We start from the raw sequence: 14430 nt of genomic DNA, 5'->3' as shown, positions 1-14430 counted from the left end.
TTCCTTTCCTTTCCTTTCCTTTCCTTTCCTTTCCTTTCCTTTCCTTTCCTTTCCTTTCCTTTCCTTTCCTTTTTAATTTCCAGGCAATCACTCATGTAATTTCTTGTGTCTCCATGTGTGTGTGTGCTTTTGTCTGCCTGTTAGCAAAATATTTCAGAAATCAGTGGACATATTTTCATTAAACTCTCTGAAATGAGTCAGTTCAAGATGGCTGCTGCAGCTAATTGCACTTGAAAACATACAAATGGCTGTAAATCAGGCTATTTTATAGATATCAAGCCAAGATTAGAGTGGTAGTAGCTGTGAGTCGTTCCCACTTCGTACTCCAACTGTTTACAGAAGGTTTTTGTTTAAACTTTAACAAACAAAGCAGTGCATGAAATTAGTTTTATTTTGATAAATTTTCAGCTGTTTTTCATCAGTAGTTTGTTTAGCACTACAATCGGATCACATTTGAACTTGCTATTTGATGTTATTTGGTAGTTCGAACATTTTTAGACCTGACTTGTTTTATAACTGCAACTAAGTTTAAAACACATCCCAGCTGTAGCTGCTTCACAGTCAACCCTCACACGGCCTCAGGATGTTTAGCACACGTTCTTTTGTAATTACTTTGTAAATTGGGAACCAATTTAGTGAATTAAATTTTTAATTCATTGATTTCTTTTTACTTATTCACTGTAGATGTTAATGAGATCCTGCAGGAGCACTTGTTTGTCCTCCTCCAGCACACATTGTTCCCCCATCTGCCTTTCTTTAATGACACCACAGTTTTACAATAATCAAACAGAATGAAGAGGTTGTCTCTGCAGCAGCCAGTGTGCATGCTGCCACTGTTGACACATTCTTCCCACAAGGAATCAAGACAGCTCTCATTAGCGTCATGACATGATGTGTGTGTTTGTGCATGTGTGTGTGGGCGGGTGGGCTTCCAAGGGAAACATCATGTTCTACACGGCAAACTCTACCATTGTTCAAATCGATGTAGTGTTTGTTTTGACGCCTCCGAGCCAAATTATTAATATTTATCCCATTAATCTTTGCAGCAGAGATCAGTGAGTGTTCTGGCGTCGTTCTCGTGAGGCTGCTTATTTGTTGTAATTTGTTAAGTTTCTCCCCCCTCTCTCTCTTCAGACGGCAGCGATCTAGACACGGCCAGCCACGGCAGCTTGGACAGCGCTAATGACTCCGCTGAGCGAACCTCCATCGACACGGACTTCACCAAAATGGACTCGAGCGATGACGGATTCAGTACAGGTAGGAAAAGCAGCTCTGCTTCACACTCAACTTATAATTCTTCCTCGTGTCTCAGCCTCCTTTTGATTTTCTTTCATTTATCCCCCTGAAAAACCAGAAGAACCGAGTGAGTGTTTTTTAACTCTGCTTCAACCATCACTTTTTATACAGAATAAATCAACTAAAAGGTTAAAAGACTCATTTTAAAAGATTTAAAAGATAAAATAACATTATTTTTGGCGTTTTTCTCATACATTGCCTCATCCTAGCTAAAAATCATCTTTAAGTATGTAGCGACCTGCTCCAGTTTTTACACAGTGGTATAATATGTGCTGTTTTGATGCTACTGGCTCTCAGTCAGCTTTTGATAGAGGTAACCACAATGATTTCCCCCTGAAAGAGACCAGGTTAGGATTCAAGGTACTTTACTTCAGTGGTTCACTTCCTGTTTAACTTGAAATTTATCTTCCTTTATGGTTTCTCTGTGGTTCCTCCATGGTGTCCACTCCTGGTACTTGAAAGCCACTACCATGCATGTTTTATTTGTTTCCCTTTTCTTCAGCATATCTGCAGAAACCATTGAATAACTCATTTCCAAATTGGAGAAACAACAAAAGCATGCACTGTTTTATGGTCTAGTTTCTCAAGGATCCATTCATATTGCAAATTCTTTCTTTGCGTCATATGTTTGGCAAATACAATGGTTTTCCTGCAGGCGATACACAGCTCTCACATTGATGTATTACACTGTAGATATGTGATATCAGCAGCAACATGGCTCAGAGTGGTGCATCAACAAAACCAGTCTGAAAACAAGTTTTTATCAGTTTTGTCAAATTGACAAAGCGACATTTTACATTTCTCCAACAGACCTTGAAACACTTGTCCATGCCTTCATATCACCTCTAGATTAGACTTTCTATATTTTGACCTTGACCAACCAGCTTGTCTCTGCCTGTTTGTCCAGAATGCTGCTGTGCATCTTTGAACAAGCACCAGAAGGTGTGATCACACCACTCAGTTTGTGCAGATTTTCACTGGCTGCCTGTTTTGTATTGGTTTTAAGTTTCTTTTACTTACTTTTAAAGCTTTAAATGACTTGGCAATGCACTTATTTAATTGAACTTCTTGGCTTTTGTAACCTAAAAAGAGCACTGAGTTCTTCCAGCCTTTGCTTTCAGTGCAGCTGAAGAAGAGACCCTGGTCTTTGGCAGAACAACCTGCCCCTTATATTTACCCCCCACCCCCCAGTCTTTATGATCCTGAAAACCGTATTTTTCTCCTGTCATATTAGTTGATTTTATATATGTATTTATTTTTATTTTATTGGTTTATTTTATTTTATTTTATTTATTTGTAAAACACTCTGGTGAACCTTGTTTTTAAATGTGCTATAGAAATGCTATTGACATTGACATCAGCTGGCTAATGATGTATTTTAACTGAATCTTATTTACCTTTTTAAAAGAGGCAAAAAGAAAAAAACACAGTAGAATATGTTTGTATTATTTCATGCATACTGACCTTGTGAGCATGATGCATGTTTTGAAAAGACTCCATTCCCCTTCAGCTTCTCTGATTTTTATGTTCTGAGTGTCGTCTGGTGTGAACGCCATGGGCGACGTCATCTCGCTCGCTCTTCTGAAGACAATCTCTCTGATCAGTCATCTTCTAAAAACATCCTTGCAATACACAATTTTCAACCTACTTTAGAGGAAGGAAAGACTAAGATGAAAATGGTGACATGAATAAAACTTTTATCCTTTTTCTTTTGTTTTTGTCAGGTGGACAGTCTGACCAAGGCTATGACTCTTTATCTAAAGAAGAGGAGAGGCTGTGCAGCAGAGAGACCGACACCTCGACACTGGGGGAAGACAAAGGCCTCAGGCAGCCCAGTGAGTCTTGGATCGCTTTTTAACTTAGGGTTTTATTCTCCCTTAATGACTAATTCTGCAGCCGTGAGTCACAGATTACAACAACATGAACACTTTGTGTTTAAAAGCTGGGGGATGATATCACAGTGTAGGTGTAGTCTTCTCTCAGTTCAGCTTTTTTTCTTTTTTATTTAGATGTTTTCAGATAAAATATCATTTTGATGGATGTGTTTTTTCTTATATAAGTAGATAATTGTGATATTTTTAAACCGTTAAAACATGTTTTTAATGTTTAGTAATTCTGATATGTAATTCAAAGCATGTCAAGAAACGACACAGTTTTGCTTCCTCTTCTCTGCAGCAAAACGTGACTGTGCAAACATACCATGGTTAAAAATGCAACAGTCAGGGTTTTGCAATACTATTTTTTTAGGATGAGAAATGTGCAATTGTGCAAAAAGGCGGAGGTTCTCAATAACGAGCACAACCTAAAAAAACTTCTAAGCTTTTCAAGTATCTAACTTTGGTTATGGTTTAAGTTGTGATATTCAGTGTGCATTGCCAATGCAATGCACACTATTGTGATTCGTTTCCCATCCAAGTCATCTCAACTTTGCCATGCTTCTCCTCCTGCATACTTTGCCCTAGAGCTGCCATTGTAATTCATATCTGTAAAGCCCCTATGCCAAATGATGGCTATGCATTTTGGTGCCTGTAAAACTTATAGTTTTTGAAAGATTAATGTTTAATAAATTATAATGGCAGTCAATGGAGCCTTGTATTGGTCCAATACTGTCCCCTGCTGCATCTACACAATATGGTACTGCACCATAGTTTCATAATATTTAAACTCAGTAGTTCAGTGATTACAATATTAATATGATTGTATTTTGATGTTTTACTATAATATTGTCTTAATACTGCTCTATTGTTGTAATATTATGCAGTTTAGTGTCAATAATTGTATTGGCAATGTGGCCTCTTTCTGCACACATACAAAACAACCCCTGCCACCACCTTCTGCCATAACTCCATTGGTCTAATGGTCTATGTCATGTACTGTATGGACTTTCATATGGGAGAACAGGGTTCAAAACCCGGCTTATGCAACTTTAAGAAAAAAATCTCTTCAAACTTCGTATTGTCGCACAATTACCTTAATTCTGAACACCTGCTGATGTGACAGGCACAAGCTGGTATAGAAAACACATTTGAACTTGGTCAAAGTTCATTCTGCAAGTCCAATGCTGCAGGCAAAGCCACGCTGCAATGACATGCTACATGGCAATGCACACTTGTTTTTACATCGTAAAAACCCATGTCTAGTTTCATTTGTTTGTTGTTGGGAGTGACACATGCTACCATCTCAGGTCTTTCTTTGATCCTTAACATTTTAACGTGACTTTTAGATAACTTGGATCAAATTTGCTGGTCTTAGGGAGACTTGACAGGACTTCCTCTGTAGCCAACACACAGTAACTCTCCTCACAGTTCACCTTCGGGTGGAAAATTTGCTTTTTTTAATTTATATAATTGATACCAGAAATTCTCCTGAGTACCACTAAAGAGAAGTATTTCTTGTACAACAATTTGAAAACCATGGCAAGACAGCATTACAGTATACAGTGAACGCCCACAAAGTTGAGTTTCACAGTTTCACGACTTGTGGTCAATCCCTCTCATATCCAAAAACACAGCACTGTAACAATGTCAAAATCAAGGATTCATTGTAGTTTAAAAATACTGTATACTGTATGTGAACAAATACATGTGAAAACCTGACAATAATAGAGAGATATGTCAGCATTAAATTCCATTTCTTCAAACTGAGGTTATATAAGGAGATATCAACAATGGAGGAGATATAAAATGCTCAGAACCTTTCCACAGATCCCCAATTGAAAGAACAGACTTAGATTGCAGACTAGCAGATGCCATCCTAATTATGATTTATTTCAAAGAAGATTGTCTAAATGGGATTTAAAATGCACAAGCAGCTCTCATCTCTCTGACCTAAATGTTTTGGCACGTGTTCTCTCCACAGACGCCGGCACCGGAGGCATTTCCAGTCCGTTTAGTGACAATCGTCCTCGTGCTGAGAGGCCCAAATCTCTGGACCTGTGTGGTGAACAGGGATGTGTGAGACTCGCCGTCCCTCTCCTCGGCTCAGCCAGGCAGAATCAGCTCGGCGCTGACAGGCTGCACGGAGTGGAGGAGGAGGATGCGGAGGCCGAGAAGCACAAATCTCTGGCGGAGGACGGTGTGAGCTGCAGCGCTGAGACGCAGAGGACAGGGTTTGATCCCTTGTCGGAGATGGTGACGGTGACAGAGAGGGAGCGTGAGAGCGACAGCGACATCTCGCCCTCCGCCAAGCGCAACCTCGTGGAGGAGATTGAAACCTACATAAACAACAGCAGCCCCCTGAGCAGCCGCACGCCCAGCATGGACCTGCAGAACCCTTCGAGCCCCTTGTTTCGCTCCACCTCGTCTGCTCACGCGTCCCCGCAGTCCACCGCGCTGTCCCGCTCCAACACGCACCTCTCGCTCCCCGTCAGATCCAAGGACAGACTCCGGCCATCGCCGTCGCTCCCGCTGGGGATGTGCAACAAAGACAGGGAGAGGCCTTCCTCCTTGATTTCCCCGTCATCGCCGACTCCCTCCTCCTCCTCCTCGTTCTCCATGGACTCGCTGCTGACCCCAACTCTGGACATCTTCAAGAGCAGCGTCATATCGGCAGGGAAGGGTGTGGCAGAGAAAGCGAGTCGCCTCTACTCCCGTTTGTCCTCCCAGACTTCATTAACGCAGGTTAGACATAAAACATTTTTTTCAACACAATCTGTCTTTTATGTGGCTCTACGATGAACTGATATAACGGCAATTTTGTGTGAATTGTTGTCCTGCTTCTTATTTTCAGGTTGTTTTTTGCAATCTAAATCCTTTTTTTTTTTTTTTACTTTGGGTTATTTTTGACATTCACACATCGAAATATTCATTTAGGAGATGAGTGCTAGGACTTTAGCTTTTTGTAATAATTCTACTTTTTATATAATTTACCTTTTATTGCCCCATATACACAAGTATGCTTTTAATTCCTTAAAAAACATTTTTTTCTTTGGTCTTTGCTTTAGCATAATTTCTTTTTGTCTTCTTACGCTGCTTTTAGCCACAGTTCAGCTAATTTTAGCATTTAGTTGCTATTCTTCTACTTTTAAGCTAAGCTAGCCTTTTCTACTTTTTGTTTCTAGCTATTGTTTTGCTACTTTTAGCTTTGAGCTACTGTTTGGCCTTTTCAGCTTGTAGCTAGAGTTTTGTTTCTGTTAGTTTAAAAGCGCATTTTAAGATAGTTTCAACAGTGTCCTTCAGCATTCGCCCTGCAAACACAATTTCTCAAGCTGTTTTTTYCCTCCAGGATGGAAACTGTGACAGAATGAGCGTTTCCTCCCTGACCTCAGCAGAAGCCGAATGCTCCTCGCTGCACGATAACGACTCCTGTCTGGACCCGCACGGCTTCACTTCCCCTCAGCACGGCAGCGTGTCCCGGGTCAGGAGGAGCCCCGTCGGCGCTCACCAAGCGAACCTGAGCAGCCCGAGCAGCCCCAACAGAGTGTTCAGACACAACTCTTTCTCCGGTTTGTTGCACAGCCTTTTAGCATTCAACACCTTTGGCATTAACGCAAATAAAGATGTTAGCTTTAATGTTAAGATGAGGGAATCTGCTTTAAAACATTTGTGCTTTTACCAAAAAAATAAATAAATAAAATAGGTCAATTTAGAGTAAAGGAAGGGAAGGAGCGATGGAAAGAGTTGGATGTTGTTCAGTGGAAAACTAGGCCAGCAGGCATCACTGTGTAGACTTCCTGTCGCTCGCTGCAGGCTTTATGCAGGAACATGCACACGTGCGTGCACATTCACGTGCACTTGAACAAATGTGAGACACAGGTGCACAAAGTCTGGCTCACGAACACACAAAGGCAACCAATGAAAGCAGAGTTTATTGAAGAAATCAGTGCTTTACTGAATGTAATTTCTTGTGTCTAAATTAATTCTATTATATTTTCAGGTGGTTTGGCTCTTACGTCTCGAGCTMCCCACACTCCAGATTCTTCTCCTGATGTCAGCCGCTTCCAGCCCAGCCCTACTTACAGCGTAGAGGTAAAATATTTACTTCATTAGAAACTAGTCTATAGGACAGGGCTGCAACTGACAGCCCTCAGGCCACATCTGGCCCGTGGATGACTTCCATCTGGCCCGCAATTGAGCTAAAAAAAAGGGATTTAGATTTTTTTTGTTTACTTAATTTAATATAAAATAGATTTCAAATCACTTGTAAGTTTACAAATGCAACAAAACATTATGATGCAGAAAAAAATCAAAGGATTAAATAGACCTGCTATAGGATGATTCTGAACGTAATGATGACGCATCGTTTTATAATCACAGGTGCTGATGTCGAGCTGTTCGCTCTGTAAGACGTGTGACTGTCTGGTGTACGACGAAGAGATCATGGCAGGCTGGACAGCAAACGACTCCAACCTCAACAGCACCTGTCCTTTCTGTGGAACAGCTTTCCTGCCTTTCCTCAACGTGGAAATCAAAGATCTCAGACCGCAAAACAGGTGACGTGTAAACAGTCATCCCTGTTTTTGTTGGATTTTGCTTCCATGTGAACAAACTTTCACAAGCYGTCGTTTTTCAGGCTTTCTAAAGTTTTTCTGGAGTTTTTAACTCCTTTTAARTCTTTGTACCTGAATATTTTCAGAGGATTTTTAAAATTGTTTTGTTGTTGTTAAAGTCACTTTATTCTAACCTGTAAAAAGAAAAAGGACCCTGACTCAACCAGCTTTGTGTCGACAAATAACAGGCCTTTTAGAACCTTTTATAAATTGAATATTTATCACAAAGATGTGATTTGTTCCCATTTCTTAAGTTGACTTTAAAAATAACCGAACATAATTGATCATTTGTCACATAAAATAACACTTTAGCAACAACAAAAGGCTGCCCAAAGAGCTGTTAGCTGAAAACTTGACAAGCAGTCAATAATCTGCTCAAGGATGATTTATCTTTCAAGACTCTTTTAGTTTGGGTTTTTGTCGTACTTTTTTGTCACGACTTTCAGATATTGCTTATCTGTTGCTGGCTTGAAATTTCCTCTTTTGTCCTCCAGTTGTCCACTTCTCTCATTTTTAAATCATTCCCTGAACAATATGCAAACAGTCGAGACAGAAAATGAGCAAAGAGCAGCTAAAGCTCAAAGAAAATATTTAAAATACTTTAAAAATGTCAGAAGTACTATTAATTCAGGCTACTTTGAGAAATTACAAACAATTCTGCCTCTTTGGAAGCTAAATATAAGGTGGTTTAGTCTTTGCACAGAACTGTATTTTACACTTTAAGTAACTAATCAGATCATGATGTCTTTTTTTTTTTTACTTTTTTGTTGTTTTAGGTTGAATTTCCTGAATTTAGCTGTTTTGTCTTACAGAATGGTAGATCTTTGTTACAACTTGTGACCTAATTTTTTAAAAAACACAGACAGACAGACAGACAGACAGACAGACAGAGAAAATACCCCTTAACCCCGTGGCCTCTTTAAATAAATCCTCTCTGCTCCCCCTCAGGTTTTTGAAGACCAGTAATCCTGTTAAAGAGGAGGACACGTCTGCCCCTCTCAGCCCCGAGGCTGGTGTGTCCGCGGCGGCCTGTGCAGCTCAGCCATCTGCAGCTTCGCCGCAGAAGCAGGAGAGCAGCTGGAGCGCCGGCACGTCCGATCCGGTGACGGTGCCCTACCTGAGCCCCCTGGTTTTGTGGAAGGAGCTGGAGAGCCTGCTGGTGAACGAGGGCGACCAGGCCATCGCCTCCCCGAGCATCGTCGACCAACACCCCATCGTCTTCTGGAACCTCGTGTGGTTCTTCAGGCGGCTGGAGCTGCCGAGCAACCTGCCGGCTCTCATCCTGGCCTCGCAACACTGCAGCCACAGAGACCAGGTACAAAGACCAGTGTCAGCTCTCAGTACCTACGTCAGTGGCGTCCAAACGTTTTGACATGCTGGCAAAAATTGCCAAGTTGAAAGTCCCCATGAGCCACAATTATTAGAATTTTTTTATTCTAATAAAATTTATAAATAATCATTTTTGGGGTGTTTTGTTTTTCACTCTGTTCTTAGTCATATATCTGCAACATAGAAAACCTCTCAAACATTTATCTTATTAAAAGGCTTTGATTAATTGGGTTGTTTGTTTCCTTGTGCTTGGAAAGTATGTTTTAGTCTTTTTTCCAGGAACAAAAGCCAAATATGAGTCACTTTTCTTTTAAAACAGTCATCAAAAAATTAAAAAATTATTATTATTATTAACCTTCATTTAAAAATCCCACTGAGATGACATTAGTTCTCCTTGGCAAATTTATCTGTGACTTCAGCACCTCCTGGTGTTGGTAAAAAAAATCAAAACAACACATTTTCTCTGGTTATGTAATTTTGCAGATGAACCTGTGAGACTTGATGCAGTCGAAGCTTTCATTATGTTTTTATCCTCTTTAGCCTCTTCAGAGCGTTTCATCAGAGGACAGCAAGCAGGTGCTGGTGAGGATCATGTGGGACAACCCAAAGCTGCACAAAGACAAACTTCAGCCCTGYTACATCCTGTGGAACACACACTGTAAGTTATTGCTGAGTTTTCTCCGCTGTGTTTTGCTCAAAAAGTTACTTTYAGCAAACAGTCCTGCCGGGACGGTCGGATATCTGCATTCTAATAAACAGTGATGCTGTATGCAGGAAAAAAAAACGAGAGCATCATGCATAATTCAGCTCAGATCTCCTGTTAGATGTGCTGATTTAATCGCTGATTTTGAGCGATGGAGCCGCTCTGATGAGGCTGACTTGCATYCCTCCGTCTACGCAGGTGCCAACTCTCTGATCCGCTCGGGGCTCTGCGAGGAAGGCCAGCTCTTCACCGTGGAGCTGCTGCAGAGCTTCGTGAGGAGCATCAAGAAAAGCGACGTGCATCAGCCCATGGGCCAGATCATCCAGCTGCTGGGGCCCGAGCTGGGCTTCAAGAGACAGAGGTGAGTGAAGGAGGACGATGAGGCTGTGTGTAAAAGATTCAAATGGGATCTAACGTTTAATGTTTGGTTTTCTTTCACCCAAAAAGGAGCCTCTACAGAGATTTACTGTTTCTAACCCTCGTGGCTTTGGGGAGGAACAACATAAATATCAGTAAGTTTGAAACTCATACGTCTTCCTTTCAGGCTTACTAGAAACTTGAAGTGTTTTGGTTCTTTSATGAACCATTTTGGGCCAATCAGGTCAATCGTTCCAACATGTGTGTTCTTGACATGTACTAAGAAGTATGGCATAGGGTATATGTATTTCTTAAAGCTGTGTTTAGAGAATGTTTTGTGCTTTTAAAACAAAGTTTTAATGCCTTTTTTTACCTTTGTTTTTATCAGGATTAGTTTTCAATTAATCAAAAAAAGTGTATTTTACAGAGGGAGTTGTGTGTTGTCACTATCCTCTCACTGTTCTGTGTTTTAATACATCCATTAAATATATTCTGTTTTAAAAATTAACTTTTTTGCTCTATTTTCTCATTAGCACTCAGTGTTTTGTGCTCTGAGGATATGTACTTCTACTTCAGTACATCACAAATAATTGAATATTTTCTTCTAAATTTATTCAGCGGCCTTTTTCCCCACTTCCTGCCCTTTTTGATCACAAATGTTTCCAATTACAAAAATCAAACTGAATTTGAGGCCTTTGATTTCCAACTTCTAACAAAATAAAAAATAAATATTGAATGACACTAAGAAAATTACAGAGCCTGCGAGGGGACATGGGGGATTTTTTCCCTTTTGCGTTACCTTGCAATATTGTTTTGCGTTCCCACGCAAAAGTTTGTTTTGAATATGAACTGAATTAAATCAGACTTTTATTTTGAAATATCCAGTTACCAAAACAGGAYGTGTCRCCACAAGTTCGTKAAATTGAAATTGATGTTGCGTGGCTGYACTGTGTTAAAATATCAGCATATGACATACTTCCATGCGTGGCTGTGTGATATGTTCATTCTGAAGCTGAATTAAAGCAGTAGGCTAACTCGCTAAAGGTGAACATGTGAGTTTGTTAATAAACCGGCAGGCACAACAGTGATAAACTACTTTTGCGAGGGAACACAAAAGAAAAATAATCTCCTGTGTCCCCTCACTGACTCCTTAGAAAACATTCGCACAAAACTGAACAAGAGTTTTATTTAAGTTCTTAAAAAAAATAAATAAATAAATAACTTAAGCTAAAAAAAACTTTATTCAAGAGTTAATTGACTCTCATGAGATAATGGAAAGAATTTAAATTCTTATGAAATATGATGCTTTTTGTGGATTATACAGTTGTTTATACAGTAGCATTTATTTCCCACTGATAAAATGTACTGCTAGATAATTCAGTTTACCACTAGAAACTTGAAATGTATTGATTATATTTGAATGAGGTTAATTGTTAATTTACTACTAAACAGAACTTGCATGTTTTAAACCAGGGCTATTCAACTGGCAGGTTGCGGGCCAAATCCGGCCCGCCAGTGTGTCGTATTTTTCAATCCGTTCAGTTTTCTCTATTTTCTATGACGCATTCTGAACTATTATGTCACAGTATTTGTGACAAAACTCCATCTTCATTCTCCTCTGGGTCAGACTCTGGCTCCAACGCGTAAGGCTGGATGGACAAGTTTTGACATCTTTTAATTAATTTATAAATAAAATGTTTCTGCGCTGCTGTATAGTTGTAAACCCCTCAAWCAAGCAACAATGAACCGCTCTGGAAGCTTGGGGGAGGGGGTTAAAGAGACAGCATCAAAACGAGTTGATCTGAGACACACCTCAGAAAAGCGGTGAAAGAGGGGCTTGTGGAGTTACAATAAGGARGAATTCAAACCAAAGTGTTGCAGTTCCACTTTATCTAGACCCCAACTGAAGGATTTAAATGTAGAAAARGATTTAAAAGCAGGATATGTCTTCTTTTAACCTGTGTAGCTGAGTCCAAGACATCAACATTCAGTTTAATGGTTGACATAAATTCTGTTGTTTCTTCACAGATGCTTTTGACCGGGAGTACAGGTTGGCCTACGACCGCCTCTCCTCCAGCCAAGTTAAACTGACACACAACTGTGACCGGCCCCCCGGAGCAGGGGTCATGGAGTGCAGGAGGACATTTGGAGAGCCCGGTTTGTGAACTTGTGCTGCCGGGATGTTGGACTTCTCTTCAGACTCAGGACCGGCTCACTCAACCTGGACATGAAACTCATTTTAGTAGTAAGCACAATGGGAAAAAAAAACTTCACCTAAATGTGAAGCAACTGCCACGAGTTTCTTGTACTGTTAGAGCTGAGAGGTGTGAAGGGACGGGCCTAGAGTTTATAAATATTCAAAAAATCAACCATATTTTCAATACATATGTAGTAAAATGTTTGTACAGTTGTTATACGGTCTATTTGATGCCTTTTTTCCTGTTGAAGCTGTGAATACACGTTAAGATGAGCCTAAAATCACCATGTTTGTGTTTTTTTGCTGGTCCTGGTGACCTTGTTCGGACTGTTTAAGTTTGTGTTTGATATTAAATTGTGTTGAAGCAATTTTTTAAGAAGCACTTTGACAGAAGGAGCACTTAGTTCTCAGTTACATAACTCACTGGCTCAGCAGCCGAAGCTACAAAGTCCCCTTTTTATTTAGTATTTGCTGGATTTATTGTTGAGTCTGACATTTTAATTTAATGAAACCAAATCAGTTTCTGCTTATGTGCACTCCGTAATGCTGAATTTCTCATATATCTGAATGCACTAAACCAGGAGGTAATGTCACTGTAATATATTTATATATAAAACAAATTGTTTCAACACTTAGTAAATGCACAGTATTTGTTCATCCTTCAACAAAATACCAAAACAGCCCTTTAAGGGTTAATTACTTATATACTTACTGTTTCTAAAGCTTTTAAAAGGAAGGAATTCAATAATTTATTAAAAATATTCAACCACAAACAACAGCTTTGAATAAAAACAGGAAGTTAAGATAAAAAAACATAATTTTATTTGGATTTAATTACTTTTTTTAAAGAACACAGTTGTGAATCCATATAATTTTAAAATGTTTGGCTCTTAATGTTTGATTTTTGTCTTCACTGTGTAATATAGATGTAAGTTTTAAACATTCAGAAAGCTGTTCACTGCTTTATGTAACATACAAAGTGGAAAAAATGAAAATATTCTGGTAATGGTTGGGTTTTAATACATGTTCTCACTTGAAAATGAAACGTCAAAGCTCTGACCTGCCCTTTATTTAAAAAAAAATCACTGTTAACACTGAGTGTAAAACTTTCTTTTACTATAAACTGACAGAAAAGTTTCATATTTATTGTGTTTATTCCTGGAATTTTACAATCATATCTAATGATGAAATGCTGGAATTGTGAAAGGCTTTGTGCCTGAAACAAACAATCTGACAATGAACAAAATCTCACAAGAAGTGTCTGAAAACCACTGATGACCAAAACGTTAACTGTGTGTCTCTACRTGCTGTTTACACTAAGTGTCGATTTCAACAATGTTTTCCTAAGTGTTATTTATTGTTTGTAACAGAGAGACTAATTTGTATGATTTTTTTTACTTAAAAAAAAGAATATTTCTTCCCTGGCTAGATTTATAATTTACTTTCACTTAATAAACACATTTATTTTGTGGATTCAGGTGTGGTTATTTGAAAGAAAAACGAGCATTTTCAGTTTCTCTATAGTGAATGTAATGGAACTAATACTTTTATGTTTAAGCAAGTAATTCATGACATCCTTTAATGACCKAGGTTTTCATGACATKCTATTCATCTGCAGATAGAATGATTAAAGTCAGAACAAGATCTGCTAACAACAGTCATTCTTAGATATCACTTGTGTTTATCTTTGTGTTTTCCATTGACCTTGTATCAAATCTTGCTAAGATGACATAATGGTTTTTGTTAATATATATATGAGGCCTCTCGAGACACAGTGAGAAGTGTGGAGAGACAGTGACAGAGAGAAGCAGAGGCACAGAGACAGGCCAGGTTGTTCTCTGTGTTTCCTGTTGTTGCAATAAAACTCAGCTGATCATCCCACGAAGTACCTTCATTCTTGGACCACGTATTTCTGTCTTTGTTAAATAAATATTGCCATAACAGTGAAGTTATAAAACATTATTAAATTTGTTTACTTACATAAAACAACTAATTCAACGGGTGTCACCCAAAACAAGGGGGAGGGGGGCAATGGGCCTCGAGTCTTGTTGAGTCCCAAAY

General features: G+C 39.2%; 1 protein-coding gene across 1 annotated transcript in view; it reads left to right on the top strand.

Moving 5' to 3' along the window:
- dennd4a (DENN/MADD domain containing 4A) overlaps positions 1 to 13187 on the top strand; it is a gene marked incomplete at its 5' end in the record, with an annotated part of 31239 nt that extends 18052 nt beyond the window's left edge. The window contains 11 exon segments of the mRNA XM_014003655.1: positions 1135 to 1257; positions 3021 to 3131; positions 5155 to 5915; positions 6520 to 6739; positions 7171 to 7262; positions 7551 to 7726; positions 8732 to 9098; positions 9653 to 9770; positions 10014 to 10176; positions 10263 to 10327; positions 12201 to 13187. Coding sequence (XP_013859109.1) covers positions 1135 to 1257; positions 3021 to 3131; positions 5155 to 5915; positions 6520 to 6739; positions 7171 to 7262; positions 7551 to 7726; positions 8732 to 9098; positions 9653 to 9770; positions 10014 to 10176; positions 10263 to 10327; positions 12201 to 12337 — 2333 coding nt within the window. The 3' untranslated portion in view covers positions 12338 to 13187.
- Between the last annotated feature and the right edge of the window lie 1243 nt (positions 13188 to 14430).

The sequence above is a fragment of the Austrofundulus limnaeus genome, unplaced genomic scaffold (assembly GCF_001266775.1).
Source record: "Austrofundulus limnaeus strain Quisiro unplaced genomic scaffold, Austrofundulus_limnaeus-1.0 Scaffold19, whole genome shotgun sequence".
Lineage (NCBI taxonomy): Eukaryota > Metazoa > Chordata > Actinopteri > Cyprinodontiformes > Rivulidae > Austrofundulus > Austrofundulus limnaeus.
Note: the sequence above shows the minus strand (reverse complement) of the source record. Positions and strands in the feature narration are given on the sequence as shown.